General features: G+C 48.9%; 4 protein-coding genes across 4 annotated transcripts, besides 1 other annotated feature; 2 read left to right on the top strand and 2 right to left on the bottom strand.

The window, feature by feature from the left end:
* Positions 1-16,064: part of a sequence feature (contig 1.55 1613..492661(-1)) that runs on past both edges of the window.
* On the bottom strand, positions 1,967-2,787 carry ANIA_03337 (protein plyE; the record flags this gene model as incomplete). Its single annotated transcript, XM_655849.1, has 2 exons — positions 1,967-2,370; positions 2,427-2,787. 2 exons carry the CDS (start codon positions 2,785-2,787, stop codon positions 1,967-1,969), a joined length of 765 nt encoding a protein of 254 aa, XP_660941.1.
* ANIA_03338 (uncharacterized protein) lies at positions 5,852-6,446 on the top strand (the record flags this gene model as incomplete). The annotated part of the gene is made up of 2 exons (XM_655850.1): positions 5,852-6,214; positions 6,420-6,446. 2 exons carry the CDS (start codon positions 5,852-5,854, stop codon positions 6,444-6,446), a joined length of 390 nt encoding a protein of 129 aa, XP_660942.1.
* ANIA_03339 (zinc-binding alcohol dehydrogenase family protein) lies at positions 7,293-8,321 on the bottom strand (the record flags this gene model as incomplete). Its single annotated transcript, XM_655851.1, has 1 exon — positions 7,293-8,321. One exon carries the CDS (start codon positions 8,319-8,321, stop codon positions 7,293-7,295), a length of 1,029 nt encoding a protein of 342 aa, XP_660943.1.
* On the top strand, positions 10,790-15,880 carry ANIA_03340 (uncharacterized protein; the record flags this gene model as incomplete). Its single annotated transcript, XM_655852.1, has 5 exons — positions 10,790-11,081; positions 11,190-11,463; positions 11,545-11,709; positions 11,919-13,569; positions 13,637-15,880. 5 exons carry the CDS (start codon positions 10,790-10,792, stop codon positions 15,878-15,880), a joined length of 4,626 nt encoding a protein of 1,541 aa, XP_660944.1.

Here is a 16,064-nt window from a genome sequence, read left to right as displayed (position 1 = left end):
GGCGTGTCTTGTTCAACTATAAACAGAACCAAGACGGAGCCTGCCCTTTATAGAAGTAATCTGCATGGGAACGAACGCGAGGCGCTGGAGCACAGGCTCTAGTTCATCGTTGTGCACCTCTAGAAGACGTTTCCATGACTTAAGGGAAACGAGCGTCGACCCAAAATGGGCCGCTGTATAGAAATGCCGCTCAACAACTAGCCAATCCGCGTCAAGACGGCATACGCACAGGTAGATGGGATCCTAAGACGGCCATTAGATGATATCTACAATCCGGCAGTTTTGGTACGGGCGACCCCCATCCCGTAGTTTCGAGTGATGTTTTTAATACCCCGTGATTAACTGGAGCCTAACGAAGCTAGCCACTGGACTGCTCGAGATGAGATATCGGAAAGAATTTTTGAATGTTTTGTGCATGTAAAGTCAGATTTCAGGTGAGATGACCTGTATATGGACATAGAAAAAGGAGATTGCTGTAAAAACAGCTCAAGTGAGAAAGAATCTCTGCCCGAGACATTTGCCATTTTGTTGGACAGTCTTCGCCGGACATAAGTTCCAATCAGATATTCAATATGGTATTAGATATCCAGAATACCAAGGTCGTGTGGCTCATCATTCTCTTTCTGCCGATGTAGTGAACATACAGACCCTTGACTGAGCCAGACCTAGAGGTACCATGTTTTCAGAATTCCATCCATATACGGCGACACAACAAGTTTGGAATACTTTGAACAGACCGTTTTTCGCGACAGGTCATCCGTATTATGTCCTCCACACTCTTTGTGAACTGTTGGTCGATCTTGTTCTCAATCATACACCTCCAACGGCTCCTCCTCGGAGAAACGCTATCAACGTGCTTTGTGGGAAAGCAAGTATTTCTAACTGGCGTATCGACGCTTGAAGATAATCTGGGGGGCATCTTCGATGGGTCCTCACCTTGCACTATGCTCCTTGGGAGCACTACATTTACGTTCAGGAGGGCGGTATCCAGGGACCCAGGGCAAGCACGTATTGGATCAATCCACCTCCACTGGAGATCTGTCTGACCTCCTTGTAGTGTGTGAACTCCCAGCACCCTTCTGAGCGAACCTTGTGGGATTCGACTAGTCTTTCTTTGGCTTCTTTTGGAGTAAATAATTTGTTGATTATCAAGCGTTACAGCTTCACGATATATACTACATATTAATACTCTGGAAGAGATTCATTGACTTACTTCGTCTGGTGCCAGCAACAGGATACTATAAAGCTGCTTTTTGATCATCTTAATTTGATCCTATGAGACCAGGATGGCTTGTATGCATTTAAGCAATGTATTAAGCAGTGTATTAGCAGTCTTGCTTCGTCTAGGATTCATGCTGTCAATTTTACTGGTTTATTTATCTTAATAGGACCGTGACAGTGATGGACCCAGAAGATAAACTTCGCACAATTCGGCTGATTGCATTACTTTCAAGCTACATTTTATATACCCATGTTAGTCACTGCCGCTATAGGCGATGGTCATTTTCTTGGGTTGTCTGGATCATTTATTTAGGTAAAATTATTTGCTTAACCCATGGACGTTCATTGCCCAGGCAAGTCTTAGTTACACAATTCTCACTCATCTCAGCGTAGGCTAAGTGTCTCTCGCTTCTATATGCAACAACACAAGCTCGTTGCACTTTATCCGCGTTGATAACGGTGTCTTTACTACGGCTGAGCGGATGGGAACCCTGGTTTTCACATCTTATGGTCATATGTGCTTAATTCAGACTACCTACCATTTCTGATCATCCTTCAAAACTTTTAGAGTTATTTAATGCCATTAACAAACTTGAAATCCTCATATCAGGCTTCGCAACTTCTTTGGTAATACTGAGATTATTGTGCTCTATGTTACACTATAGTATTACATTGTAGCTAACACATCCGGTAACTTCTCACCAAATGGCTCATCCAACTCCATCCACAGTTTCAGAGCACATCCTTAGCACTTGCTCAGAGGTTCACTGTATTTGCAGTAGCTGCTAGGACCAGAAGACTTCTTCTTAGGCTCCTTGCTGTTGTTGTTGGTACCCTCATACTCAACACAAATCTCCTTAACACTGGTCGCGCAGCCTTTGATGGAAGCGGTATCACCGTAGTTGGAGTTGATGCCGACAAGGGCCTTGCCGCTAGAAGCCTTGACACCGCTGATCTTCACAGTGCGCTTGAACTGCTTCTTGCAGTTGCCGCAGGCCCGGTAGAGCTTACCGAAGTTCTGCACAGTGAAGTCCTGGATGATCACCTTGCCGCCAGAGTTGTGCTGGATGACCTTGTCGTCAGCATTGCGGGCACCACCACCAATGATCTTGTGGGTGCCACTGCCGCTGCCCTTGAGGGATAGGGCATCTAGGATTAAAGTCAGCGGGGGATTGCGGTTATGCAGTCGGAAACAGGGAACTAACCTTCACAGACATCCGTCCACCAGACGTTCTCGATAGTGCAGGAGCCCTCACAGTGGACACCCTCAATTTGATCGGCGCCGATGATGGCGTTCTTAAGAGTGGCACCGTCCTTGAGAATGAAGACGGCGTCCTCGTCACCACCTTCGTCTTGACCGGTACACTTGACGCCACGGCCATAGGTCTTCATGCCTCCATCAAAAGTGCCGCTGATGGTCTTGGGCGAAGAGAAGGTCACGCTGCCCTTCGAGGAAGGTATGGGGAAGGATGCCCGCTTCTCCAGGGAGTGGTGAATGTGGGGATCGTGGGGGTTGGCAAAAGCCGAAGTTAGGAGGAGGGGAAGGAGAAGCAGAGGCTGGTACATTGTCGCTGGTTGAAGGTCTATGAATTCCTGTGTCTGGAAGTTGTTCGATGAGTACAGCAACGAGAGTCAGAGTTGGTGGTGAAGGAGCGGATTTTATATCTCTCGGGATAGATGTCAGGTACTTCGCGATAGAGCAAGAACCCTGATCTGCCAATCTTGGTATATCTCACTGCAACACTTGGTCCTCTGCGTTTAATGAAGAATACATCAAAATGAAACAGGAGCAGTTAACTTATTTTCCCGGCAATCAACAGAAATCATCTCCAAGTCCTTGGTCTTGGTCTCATGACCACTGGTGTCTGTAGGCTCTATCTAGTGGGGAAGCAGTCGAGAACCCGAGCCAAGGGGTTCAGGGAACCATAAGTCTAGTGACTGATTGATACTAGCTTCACCGCGAAACTTTAGGGCTCGGTCAATCCAGAAGCCTTACATTGTGGATCATGCGTGATTCTGACTCGTAGCCTGGTGGCTCTCGAGACGTGCACTGAGGCGGGAATGACTGATCCCTGCGGATTTGGCCTCTTCAAGCGGAATACTGCTCTACTACTGCAGGTAGATAACTGTGACAAGTCGAGAAGCAACGTGCATTAGTGGCTTGCAGTATGCAGGGCATGAGGCGCTAGCAGTACTTTCTGGTTGAAAAGCAGTTCTTCAGCCTCAACAGACCGACCGGATTCTGCCCCGTCAAGTCTCGAAGGCCAATAACTCGTCATATTGATAGAGCTTGGAAACCTCTTGTAGGTAATTCTTGGCAGTTTCATATTGTCTCACTGAGTGTTGTGATTCTCCAGGGTCCATACCCTGGATGGTACTAGTTCCCTAGACGGTACTAGTGCAGAACCCTCGCTGAACTGGGATCTTCTGACCCTGGAGAATTGCAAATTAGGCTTCTCGTAGATATACACAAAACAGCGTACAAGCTGTGGGAATAGATACGTGGTCGATATAATAAATTGACGGAAATCCGGCTCGAACACTGTTCAACACACGATATTTCTTTATCACCAGAATACAGCTAACACGGCGGCAGACAAATGAATAGACGGGTATCTTGGCACTATATGGAGTTCATATATTTAGTCCTATATCCAACTCGATATAGGAGTGTCTCCGTGCCAAGCAGCAACACAGCTGGTCTTGTGTTTCATCTGCCCCACAAGAGTAAGATCCAAGTAGATTTAGCAGAGTCTAGCCTGTTCTTTGACTAAAGAATGGAACCGCAATTAGCCGATGAGTTACCGTACGAGGAAAAGTCTACCGGTACAAATGACTCGAAGAGTTCATCTATGGCTATACGAGCCGGCTACTTCTTATTTGCTACGAGGTGAGTTATATTTCCCGCTGCCATTCCTGTCTCCCTAAAGTACTTCAGAGGTATAGATATCATATTCTTCTATGCTATATCTTGGGCGAGTTTGGCCCGTCCGCCTCACCGCGAGTTAGAGAGTAAGATACATATCCCACGCACCAAACCTATTAGGGTTCCAGGGACTCCATCCATTCCTCTATGCCCAATGACACGTAATAGTAACCCTCACTGAACGCTTAGAGAAGCTCCATCTCACCATACACCCCTCCCTCATTCTTCAACTCCTATCGCCTCACCTTAGCACTCTCATTTCCAACTCGTCCTTATGATTTAATATTTACTCCCCTGAAACTCATCTAGAAACGGCCCAGTAAGCGGTCCCCCAAACTAGGGCTAACTGCCGCAGGGCAAAGCGACGGTCGATTCCCGGAGGCTATGCGAAGGCTAGAAGAAAGCCCTGCATTGTACCTAGCTTATTCCACTGAGAAAGCTTGAAGTCTGTGGCATTGGCATTGGGACCCAATCCAGCGGAGAGGTAGCAGCGTCGTCCGACACGAAGGTTAATTTAGCCTAGGCCATAGTGATCTTGAATTTGTATGTACGTCTGATCTGTCTGATGGGCGAGTACTTTTCTCCTTTTTTTTTGTATGTTGTGCCGAGATTGATGTTTCATCGTCTTCGTGGTTAAGCTCGTAATGGTATAGACCCGAGTGAGCTGCGCACCTGTTGGGCTCTTGGCGGAGGCGGCCAGAATCCCAGCGAACTACTACGTCGGTGTTTGAGCTCCAAGAAAGTTTTCAGCACCACGCCCCAGAAAGTAAAATCGGCCTAATGGATATTCGCCGGGCCGACAATCAGTGGTCGCCGGAATAGAGCAGTGAGGCTTGCTTGTTCCGGTTGTCCTTGATTCCGGATGTGTTTCCGCACAGGTTCAGGCTTATATCCGTTCTCTAGGAAAAGATCACCAGGGAATTGTGTTTTCAGGCAAGTGTTGAACCTCTCTCCGAAGATCGCTGGCTGCATCATGAGTTTTCGGTTCATGCCATTTCTTCAAAGCTGAGATTTATATTCTCAAACCTGTCTCCAGACCGGAAAATCATAATCACTTGGATAGCCGGTATTCATGAATGGGTTGTGAAGAGAATCTTCTGAGAACCAGTACAGCTATACAGAGTATGTAGTATTTGTAGCTCCGCCAGAAGATACATCCTAGGAACGGGCTCCTTGGTTTTGTGAATAACTGTAAATCCACTCGAAAGGCACACGGGGCCACGTGCCATTCTACAACCTACGTCCTCTTTACTTCAGTAAGATAACTATAAGGCCAGTTCAAGCACAGAAACATTTGGCCGGGGTATCAACAACCATAGCTGGCCATGAGAACTTTGAATGAAGGGTCGGCCAAAAGTTGCGTTGCAGTCAGACGTCTCTCGGGTGAGTAATTGAATACCTTCTGCATAATAGAGAGCACAAGCTCTCGCTCAGCCGGACCAGCGTCAGGCCGGTAGCGTGCAATCTCTGATGCGAGGCTATTTTTTGAGCAGGCGCTTGACTTTGATCGTCAACGCTTCCACCAATTGTTTCGCAGCCGACATGCGAGTGGCTCTAGAAAATCTGCCCACTGTATAACGGTCAAGGTACGGCCCCATTAGAGGAAGCACATAACCCTATGGTAACAATTGTCCCCGGACAGCATAAAAGTGTCCATATAAGTCACCAGGTGCGATGATCCTCTACCCTCTGAACGATTTCATCATGTATGCGTCGTTCGATGTCACCCGAGTCGCCGGTGGCCATGGCTTTGACAGCAACCTCTTTGTTTTCCTGAAGGTCGAGGGCAGGCCAGACTGTGGAAAACCCGCCGGTGCCAATTTTATGCTCAACCAGGTGTCTCGCGTTGAGGATGTCTTCGAGACAAATTGGATAGTAAACGTTTGGCGTTGCCTTGCGTTCATACTTATCCCAGGACTCGACAACTTCTTCGAGCTCTATTTCCTCGCCTTCTGTGCTTACAAGATCTCCAAAGTCTGTCGCGTCATCGTCCTTGGTTGTTTGCGGCGGCGTTACTCTATCCGTCCTATCTTATCCACGACTATGCTGTATCGCGGTCCGGTCTTCGTATGTACAGTGCCGAGACACAACATAAGCACTGTGCAGTCACTAGTGAATGGCTTCGCGAGAGAGTTCTTGAATGATGAAAGTGGCTTCCACGGCCGGCTTGCTACCGTCGCGATGCGAGGTTGTGTGGTTGTGTAATTAATTGGAGATGTACAGGTTGTATCCAACAGAATTTAGGGAACCATTACATTAGTCATATTTACAGTATATGCCTGAGCTTGACCTAGCCTGACCAAGCCAGATCTTCGGTCTGGTCAGCTTAGCCATATTATACGCACGCTCAGCAAATACCTTTAGAATATACTCATGTCCGGCCTTTGGCAAGTCCTTTTCTTTTGCCTAGAATCTGCAGCGGTCATAAAGATCCCTCTCAGCGACTGAGGAAGGCAGTTGCGTCGCAGCCGCTAATTGAGGCGGCACGTGCCAATTGGTTCCCTCAGATCAAGAGTTTTCTGAATACCTATATAGGGGGGCGGGACCCGAGGTAGTCAGGACAAGAGTCCATGTCTCTGTCGGGTCAGCAGAGAAGAATGTGCAGCTTAGTCAATTTAGACCGGCTCTCCCTGTGAGATTAGACTATTCTTTCCTTTCTATAATCTCTGGATATAATTGAGAGAAATAAAAGTAGAACCAGAGTGCGGAGACGAAAAAGCAATTAAGAGCCTCGAATTCCCAGTGGGCCAAAGCTTGGAAATGAGCCCCATTCGCAATAGCACTATACAGTCTCTCAGAAATCATTCGGTCAGACCATGGAACGCAAGGTCGGTATCCATGCTATCTACTGCTAGCATTTTCTGGGCTGCCTCGGTCCGTCTGGGTCGATCCGAGATCATCGCTGGTGAAAGCCGTACTTAACCCGCTAGTATCAGAGGGCGGACCGGTTGGATACAATGTATCTTGCGTGAGATATATAATATTATCAGCAAGTATATGCAGGTAAAAAGCGTGCAAAGTTATACTCCTCGCAGACGTAGACCAAGGTCCATTGTCATCGGGAGTGCCTATCTACATACTGATGATCTAAGCCTTCCTCCGGTCATTAAACGTTTCATCCTTTGAGGTAGGACGCGGTATTGAGTTAGTTAGCCAAAGTGACCAGCTTCTTGGCCGAGATTCCTTTTTTAAGGATATTCAAGGCCTCTTGGATCCCCTCCAACCCTTTGGTGGGCACGATCTGTGGGGTTGGTGCCACCTGGTAGAGACCCTTCGCCAGTGCTTCTGGCAAATACCCAGCAAAAGTAGCTGAGCTCGTTTCGTAGTAAATGGCCGTCCCACCCGCGAAGATCATCTTTACCTCAATATCTGCCGGGGCCATGCCCTCTGGGACAGGGTTTGACGCAGCGAGACGCAGCTTGTGCTTTGACTTCGTCGCTACCTCACAGGAAGGGGTCGTATCACCGGCAGCTTGTAAAACGCCTATGCATTCCCCATTGTCAAGTTCCGCAACGATCTTGTCAATCACGAACGGGTCTTTATAATCGAAGACCTTGTCCGCGCCGAGACGCTTCACATAATCGAAGTTATGTGCAGAGCATGTGGTGATCACCTCGAAACCGGCCGCCTTGCTCAGCTGAATCGCATTGCTACCGACTCCAGAGCTTCCTCCCCAGATAAGAATGGACTTTCCAGTACTGGTGGGGTTGATCTTAGGCAACGGCAGGCCAAGATAATCCTTCGAGAATAGGCCGTATGCGGCAGTGGCGATGCATAGGGGGAAAACAGACGCCTCGGCGAAAGAGAGGGAGTCTGGGATTTTGCATGCCAGGGTATAGTCCAGAATCACGTACTCCTGGAAGGCGCCTTGCTCGGTCTTGAACACAGCAGCTCCAAGGGCAAGGCCTAAGACGCGATCGCCAACTTTGAGCTTGCCCGTGGCTTCGGAGCCAACTTTCTCAACAGTGCCAGCAACGTCTTCCCCCAGGATGAGTGGATACTTAACGGCGGGAAGAGCCGCGTCCTGAAGTATAGCATCCGCCGGGTTCATTGCCCATGCGTTCACCTTGACCAGGATTTCGTTGTCGGCAACAGTCGTAGGGACCGCATTTTCCCGGATAACACCTGCAATGCCAGCTTCATCCTGCCAGAGAGCTCGATTGACAGCAGCCATGGCGGTTAGAGAAGTGGTATATTTATAGATATCGGATTGCAAAGCAGCTCAACTGATGATAAACCGTTTAATATTGCGTCACTGACCCAGCTCGTCTAGGGTGTCTCTGCTTTTATACCGGGGCCTTAGTGTACTCCATTTCCTGCGAAGGAATTCCTGGCGCAAGAAGGCTCTCTGGACCGGGATTCAAATCCTGTCTCTGGTTGACGTTATGGCTCATACTGCGTTGGGGAAGACATTTGCATGATTTCATGTTGATCTCGAGCGTAACTCCGACGGCTCGTATTAGCCGGATCTACGCGGACTTAAGGCGTCTTACCACCGCTGGTACAGCTCTCTTTGCTTTTTTTGGCTCGTTGGTATGTTATCCGTCATTTCTATTGAGCCGTCATTCTATACTGTCCTATTGGTAGGGTTGGCGTGAAGAATTTCGGGATCATCACGCCAGGAGCAGTCAGAGTGGACGGGTGACTCAGCGCTCGGCCAGAACAGCCCTAATTGCGATATCGCCGCCCATGACTCGGGTGGCATGAAGAATCGCTCCGTAGCAGGGCTTTGGGCGCCATCCCAAAGTAAGATCAAAAATATTCGGACAGCAGGTGGCAGCCAGTTACAGTCCTGTTAGCACCTTGATACTTACCGGTCATTTGAACTCCAAAGCTCTCAGTCGCAGTACGGGGCCGCGATCCTCGTGTCATTCACATTACCGGTGTTAGAAGATGGAGGAGAATTTTGTCTACTTGTCATCATGTGAGATAAGCGGAGTTGCTGGTGATCTCTGAGGAGAGGTAAAAAACACCTGTAGATTATCGTAGGCTGGCCCAATCCAGAAGAGGCTGAGAGGAGATGACAATATGATTGCTACTCAGTATAATACGGATGAAATCTTTATAACAGATGGATTCAGCTTTTCTGAAATATGCCTTCTACCAGGGCCTCTCTTCACAGGCCAGGATCTAGAAGACAAGGCTTTGAAAACGGGTCTTTAGAAAGGCATGTAAGCCTGAGCATTTTATGATATCAACACCAGTAATTGGGATCCGGTAGCTATTGAGTAAGAATGTCTCGCTGGCCAGCTATATAATTTCTTACCAGAAATAACTTTCCTGTGCATATTTCTGGCCTTGCCTAGAGCTCGCGTTGTTGACTGACAGGCGGTATTTAACTGGGAGAGTCTCAGTTGAAATCGGCCTTAGTAAACACCACTTTAATCGTTCAGGCCTTTCAGGGTCTTCTTTTGTGTACACTAACCTGTCGCATCTGTGCCAGAATTACGAGGGTGTATACAATAGTTTTCGGACCCCAGAAGTAATTGCACTCCTCTCACTGTTGTAGTCTTTTATGTAACAATAGCACTAACTACCTCTGAATCTAAACTAACACCATGTTCTATGTCAATGGTAAAGGCCAAGTATCTTGTAGTTTTAACCTCAGACTTGCGCTTCTCAATCGTTGCACCCACCCTGTCCTAAGGTTGTCAGGGCTTGCTTTACGTACTCTCGGTCTTCTCTTAAGCTATTGGTCAAACAGGCATATCCTCGAGATAAGCGAATGTCAACTCGACCAGGACGTCTCTGTAATATCAAGATTCTACATCTTTAAAAGTGGTAGGTGCATAACCAAGCCGCAAGGCATAACCAGCCATTCGTACAGCCCGCATCTGGTGCGGAAGGCTGGCATTCAATCGTAACCTCCATAATGATAATAATGATTATCTTGCTCTGGTGATTATCAAGCTGAGATGGGGTAATACAGCGGTTTATGGTATTTAAATCAATTATCGTACACTAATTTTTCACTATCTCCTTGAAATCATCTGCGAGGTAACAAAGACTGGTCTTGCGGACACGGTGTAACTAGTACTCGAGGGCATATTGCCATAGTAATAGAAATTAAAGGCCAAATATCAACAGGCGATTGTTGACTTCATTGGGATAGATTGAAAGTCTTAACGAGTAAGCATTGCGTGGCTCTCAAACACCACCCCGCGACTTACCTCGCCTATCCAGGTCGCGACCTCATAGCAGCACTGCTCACATAATAAAATGCAACGGCAACTTCTAGCGTCGTATTCCTTCGCTCCTTAGGATTATGACTTTAGGAACGATCGGTCTGCCTGGCCCGCTCGAACTCAGTTGTGTTTAACTGTACATGTTGAGTACTTCAATAGCTCTTTTGGTATTTTCTAAAGGCCTTGTAGCGCCTTGTAGCGCCTTTTAGCCTATTTTTAAATCCTAGTTCATTTATAAAAGCCGATAGCAAATCAATTTCAGGCCACCAATAGCTGCATGTCAGAAGCGCCCCTTTTCACATTCGCTAAACCCCGCTGGTCGCGAACGAGGCTCAGACTTCCCCTCCTCTCAGCTCAGGATCCCTAGATCTGAGCCACTGAGCCGCAGCCACTCCAATGGTTCGATGTATTCTAATCGAACCCGTGCAGCGCACCAAAAGTCCGTTCAGTGAGCAAGATGGCCGCCGATGAATATACGATCGGGTGGATCTGTGCGCTGCCGATTGAAAAGGCCGCCGCCCGTGCCATGCTGGACGAGATCCATAATACACCACCAGCTATACTACGGTCCGCCTCGGACAAAAACAGCTACACCCTCGGCCGCATTGGTCCTCACAGCATAGTCGTCGCCAGCCTCCCGTCTGGTGTTTATGGCGAGACACCGGCTGCAACTGTCGCTGCCCAGATGTTGGCCTCATTCCCGTCGATACGAGTCGGTGTCTTGGTCGGTGTCGGTGGCGGGATCCCAGGTAAGAGTCATGATATTAGGCTTGGCGATATCGTTGTCAGTAGGCCTGAGGGTACTTCGGGCGGGGTCGTACAGTTTGACCGGGGGAAGAGTATATCCATATCTGCAGCGGACACGAATGGCTACAATTGCAGCCGGTTTGTACGCACTGGGGCGCTGAACAAGCCCCCGCTTGTTCTCCTTAATGCCTTGGCTGAGCTGGAGGCGGAGCATGAAGTGGACGGGAGCAAAGTACCGCTACATATTGCGGAAATGCTGGACCGGTATCCCAGGATGCGGTCGGAGTATTCATATCAAGGAGCGTCCAACGATATCTTGTATCATTCTGGTTATAGCCACCGTGAGGATGAAGACGGTAACGATCCAGCTTCCAGCTGTAGCTCGTGTGATCCAGCCCAGAGAGTTACTTGATTGCAGAGAACTTCTGAAGACCCGGTTATACACTACGGTATAATCGCTTCAAGCAACCAGGTCGTCAAGGACAGCGCGCTGCGGGACCGCATTGGCGCAGAAATCGGTGCTATCTGTTTAGAAATGGAGGCAGCAGGGCTTATGGACAGCTTCCCCTGCATTGTCATCCGTGGAGTCTGCGACTATGCCGATTCCCACAAGAATAAGCGCTGGCAGCGGTATGCCGCGGCCACCGCTGCTGCGTACGCAAAGGAGCTGCTACATACAGTGCCCACCAGCGAGCTGATTGCCAGCCCCTCCGCAGTGCAGATACTTCGATCAGGTCAGTCAAGCGGGTTTTGAGACCTCTGGTCTGTTTGACTAACATCCTCGTAGAGCTGTCTGGAATACGCAACGATGTGTAAGCCCATCTATTAATTTTGGTTAGGACCGACCCAGGTCAAGAACTAAGGTTACGAAGGCATACAATCAAGCACAGGGTCTACCTGAATGTGCTCCCCCTAGCAGAGGGGGCTGCATTCGACTCGTATGAGAATGAAATGAGTCCGCACTGTCATTCAGAAACTAGAAGAGAACTGCTCTGTCAAATCAATGACTGGTCGTGTGATCGTAACGGTAAGAGTATCTTCTGGCTCAACGGCATGGCAGGAACGGGCAAGTCGACATTAGCAAGGACAGTCGCTCGCTCCCTGCGAGCAGATGGACGATTGGCCGCAAGCTTCTTTTTCAAGAGAGGCGAAGCCTCTCGTGGCAATGCCTCTCGGTTCTTCACAACAATCGCATCGCAAGTTGCATCGAGCATACCAGCAGCAACAGAGCACATCCAGGAGGCTGTTCAGAGTAGCCCTATGATCGCGGACAAGGGACTCGGCATCCAGTTCTTCGAGTTGATTGTGCAGCCACTGCGCGCCCTGAAGATACAGCTCGCTGCTGCCGCACCGGTAATTCTCGTCGTGGATGCATTGAATGAATGCGATGACGCAGTCCATATCAAAACTATCATACGGCTTCTCTCCGGTGAATGTATGAAAGAGATTAACTTGCGAGTTTTCTTGACTGCCCGGCCAGATACAGCGGTTCGAATCGGCTTCCATCAGGTTGCATCCAAAGCTTACGACGGCATGATACTGCACGAGGTTGCACAAGAGACTATCGACCATGATATTCGCGTAGTACTCGAACAAGAATTGCGCAAGATCAAACAGAACTACAACTCCCTGGCTTCGTCAGCAGACGCTCTCTTAGCGGCCGACTGGCCAGGTTCGGTAGCTATAGATCGGCTTGTAGAGATCGCGAGCCCGCTATTCATCTCTGCGGCCACCATATGCAGGGTCCTGAGCGATTCAAGGTTCTTACCCCAACATCAACTGGCCATGTTGCTAGAGTTTCAGAGTGCCAGCCACGCTTCTAAGCTCGAGGTCACGTACCTCCCGGTTCTGGACCAGATACTTGTCGGTGACCTGACGAGGCGAGAGAAAGAATACTTGACCGGGGAGTTCCACCGTGTTGTGGGTTCTCTTATTATTCTAGCGGAGCCCCTATCCATTACTCACCTTGCGAGACTCTTGTGCATTTCAAGGGCCCGAGTAGAGACGAGTTTGGCTTCTCTACATGCTGTGCTTAGAATCCCCGCAGACGATGGCCCTGTTCGGCTTCTTCATGCCTCCTTTCGTGATTTTTTGCTCGACGAGCACTTGCTTGAGAAAACTCCTTTGGCTATTCATGCTCCAACAGTGCACAACTACTTGCTGCAGCATTGTCTTCTTTGCATGTCGAGAACAACCAGCTTGAACTCGACCAGCTGTTCAGAAAATATATGCGGCTTGGCGGCGCTGAAGGGCTTAGATTCATCTCTGGAGCAGGATATAGTTGGCAGGATATTGCCAAGCGACCTGCGTTACTCTTGTTTGTACTGGGTATACCACTTGAAACAGGCAAATAGGTCAATTCAAGTCGGCGACCACGTTCACAGCTTTCTTCAAACTCACTTTCTAGACTGGGTAGAGGCCTTGGGAATCCTAGATCGGCCTTCTGAAATCTTGCAGGCGGTGCAAGTTCTGGTTTCGCTTGTTGAAAAGGTGACTTACCATTTACCCTTCCTCCTACATTCCTTATCTCGTTCCCATGGGGCTGATTAAGACCTAGACGAGCAAAGGGAACGTACTATCAGAGTTCCTTCACGATGCAAGACGGTTCGTCCACAGCCATAAACCTGTCATTGAGCGAGCTCCGGGTATCTTGCATTCCTCCGTCCTTTTCCTGCCGCTACGCAGCTCAATCCGCCAAAACTTTATCTACCATTGTCCGGGCTGGATTTGCGCCTTACCTGAGGTCCCCCAGGATTGGGGCCAGCCCACGCTGCACGTGGACGGCTTTGCTCTCAACTGTCTAGCATTTGCCGAAGATAGTAGCAAGCTGGCTTCAGAATTCAGAGTATGGAACGCAATTTCCGGCGACGTCTTACATGCAGTTGCTCGATACAAACCTAAGTCTACACTGGGTCCAAAACATGACTATCAATACGGCATCAAGGCTCTTGCCTTTAAATCCGCTCACGAACTTGCTATAGTGACACGTGGAGGCCAACTCCAAAGCTTCAATCTCATTACCGGTGATAGAATAGAACGTACCCTAGATTCGGCTGTACATACTGCGGTGTTCTCTGGGGACGCAAACCGGTTAGCGTTCATCGGATGCTCGAATCCCTTCAAAGTATCACAGACACAGCCAACCGATCCAACGGTTGTTGTAATAGACAACGTCTCAGGCCAAGTCATTCTCCGGCTTCCCAATATGGGCTACCCTCTGCTGAGTTTGTCCTCGGATGGGAGTACCTTAGCATGTTGCGTACTGTCCAATGCCGAAAGCACAGAAACTGCTCATGTTAAAGTATTCGACCTTACAAAAGAGAATCTTCGTTCCCATGTGCGCGCACCCAAGGTGATCTCGGTTCCATTCATGTATGTGTCAATGATAACTTTGTCCCGCAACGGCCAAAAGCTCGCCATCTTTGGTGAAGAAGCAAAGGCGCCCGTAGTCCTAGTTCTGGACATCGGCAAATACAAATACGAGCGCTTTCTGCCCGTATTGGCCAAAGTATCATGCATGTCCTTCTCACCCAGTGCTGAGACACTTACAATCGTTCTGGAAAAGAAGGAGTTCCATCTATATGATCTGGCCACGGGCGAGGCGCAAATGATACGAAAGCATTGTCGCCACGATTTTGTTGTCTTTGCGCCGGACGGACTAAGAATCGCCACAGCTCCAAGGAAGGCGAACGGGATTGAGGTTTGGAATTCTTTGATCAACCCCGAAAGCAGTCTGCGGCCGGGACAGCGGCCAACAAGCTCTCCCAATCATTTCTCTCCGCTATCAGCGTTTTCATCGGACGGCTCAATAGCTGCGACGGCACAGCAGAGCCAAAGAAACACGCTTCTACTTGTGGATGTTTATAGCAAGCAAATTCTGCATAAATTACAAGCGTACGGGGTGCCCGAGGCTGTTGCGTTCTCTGCGGACAGAAGAGTCGTCGCAGCGAAAACATTCTTATACGACAATAATGAAGCAGATAAAAGAGACAAAGAAGGAGACGGAGGTAAATTCACATTTGAGGAGCTCTTTGATGATGACATTGTCGTTATCGAGAAAGACTTCGCCGGTCCCGACAACCGGCATCCGTGCTGGCTGGAGGTGTGGAAAGTTGGCTCAAATTCGACCGGGACCAGGCCAACACCGCAATTCAAGAAGGGGTTCTCAATGGAATACCGCGAGGCGATATTTGCAGTCAACGCTACTGGGACACGGGTGGCCTTTGCACTTTCTCCTGTCGCTGGCATCGCACGAGATGCCGACTTACGCAACGCCATGATCGTGGAGGAATGGGATGTAGTCAACAGGGAACTACTTTGCACGCACACAATAGACCAGTCCTTCCGGGTGTCCAAGCTCGAATACACAATAGACGGGGCCAATATCGACCTTTTCAACTACATTGAACTCTGGCCTCAACTACCTAGCTGTCCTTCGACGACGGCCATCAATACTACAATACGTACACGTATTAGGGCATGGCAAACTGGACAAGGTCCACGAGTCAGACACCCCAAATGGCGTGCTGAACAACAGAGCTTCCCACGGACAGGCATCTGGGTGACGGAAGACGAGGCATGGATCCAGTACAATGGCCATAACATTCTTTATATCCCCGGGTATCTGAGACCAATGCAGCATGTCTACCTTGGAACTTCGTTTGATGCGGTGTGCGTTGAGCATTGGGGTAGTGAAGTCGCGGTAGTTGGCTGGGTCACCATTGAGGGCCTGTTGACTACTTTTCAGATTGACCTGGCCAGGTTACGGTTATGTCTAGCTGGAATTAGTCAAGGTCAATAGCGAGCATGTACCTGGCCCTTCTCAGCACATTATATGTGCAAAAATTTCCTGATCGGCGGATTCCTTGAGAGCTACAGGCGAGAGAAATTGCGTGGGAAATATCCTCTACTTGAATCGGGCTTGTGGCAGCACTTGCAAGGCAACTGTAATGTTAACGTGAAAGCTAAAGCGCACATTTGCGATA

Source organism: Aspergillus nidulans, chromosome VI (assembly GCF_000011425.1).
Source record: "Aspergillus nidulans FGSC A4 chromosome VI".
Taxonomy (NCBI): Eukaryota; Fungi; Ascomycota; class Eurotiomycetes; order Eurotiales; family Aspergillaceae; genus Aspergillus; species Aspergillus nidulans.
Note: the sequence above shows the minus strand (reverse complement) of the source record. Positions and strands in the feature narration are given on the sequence as shown.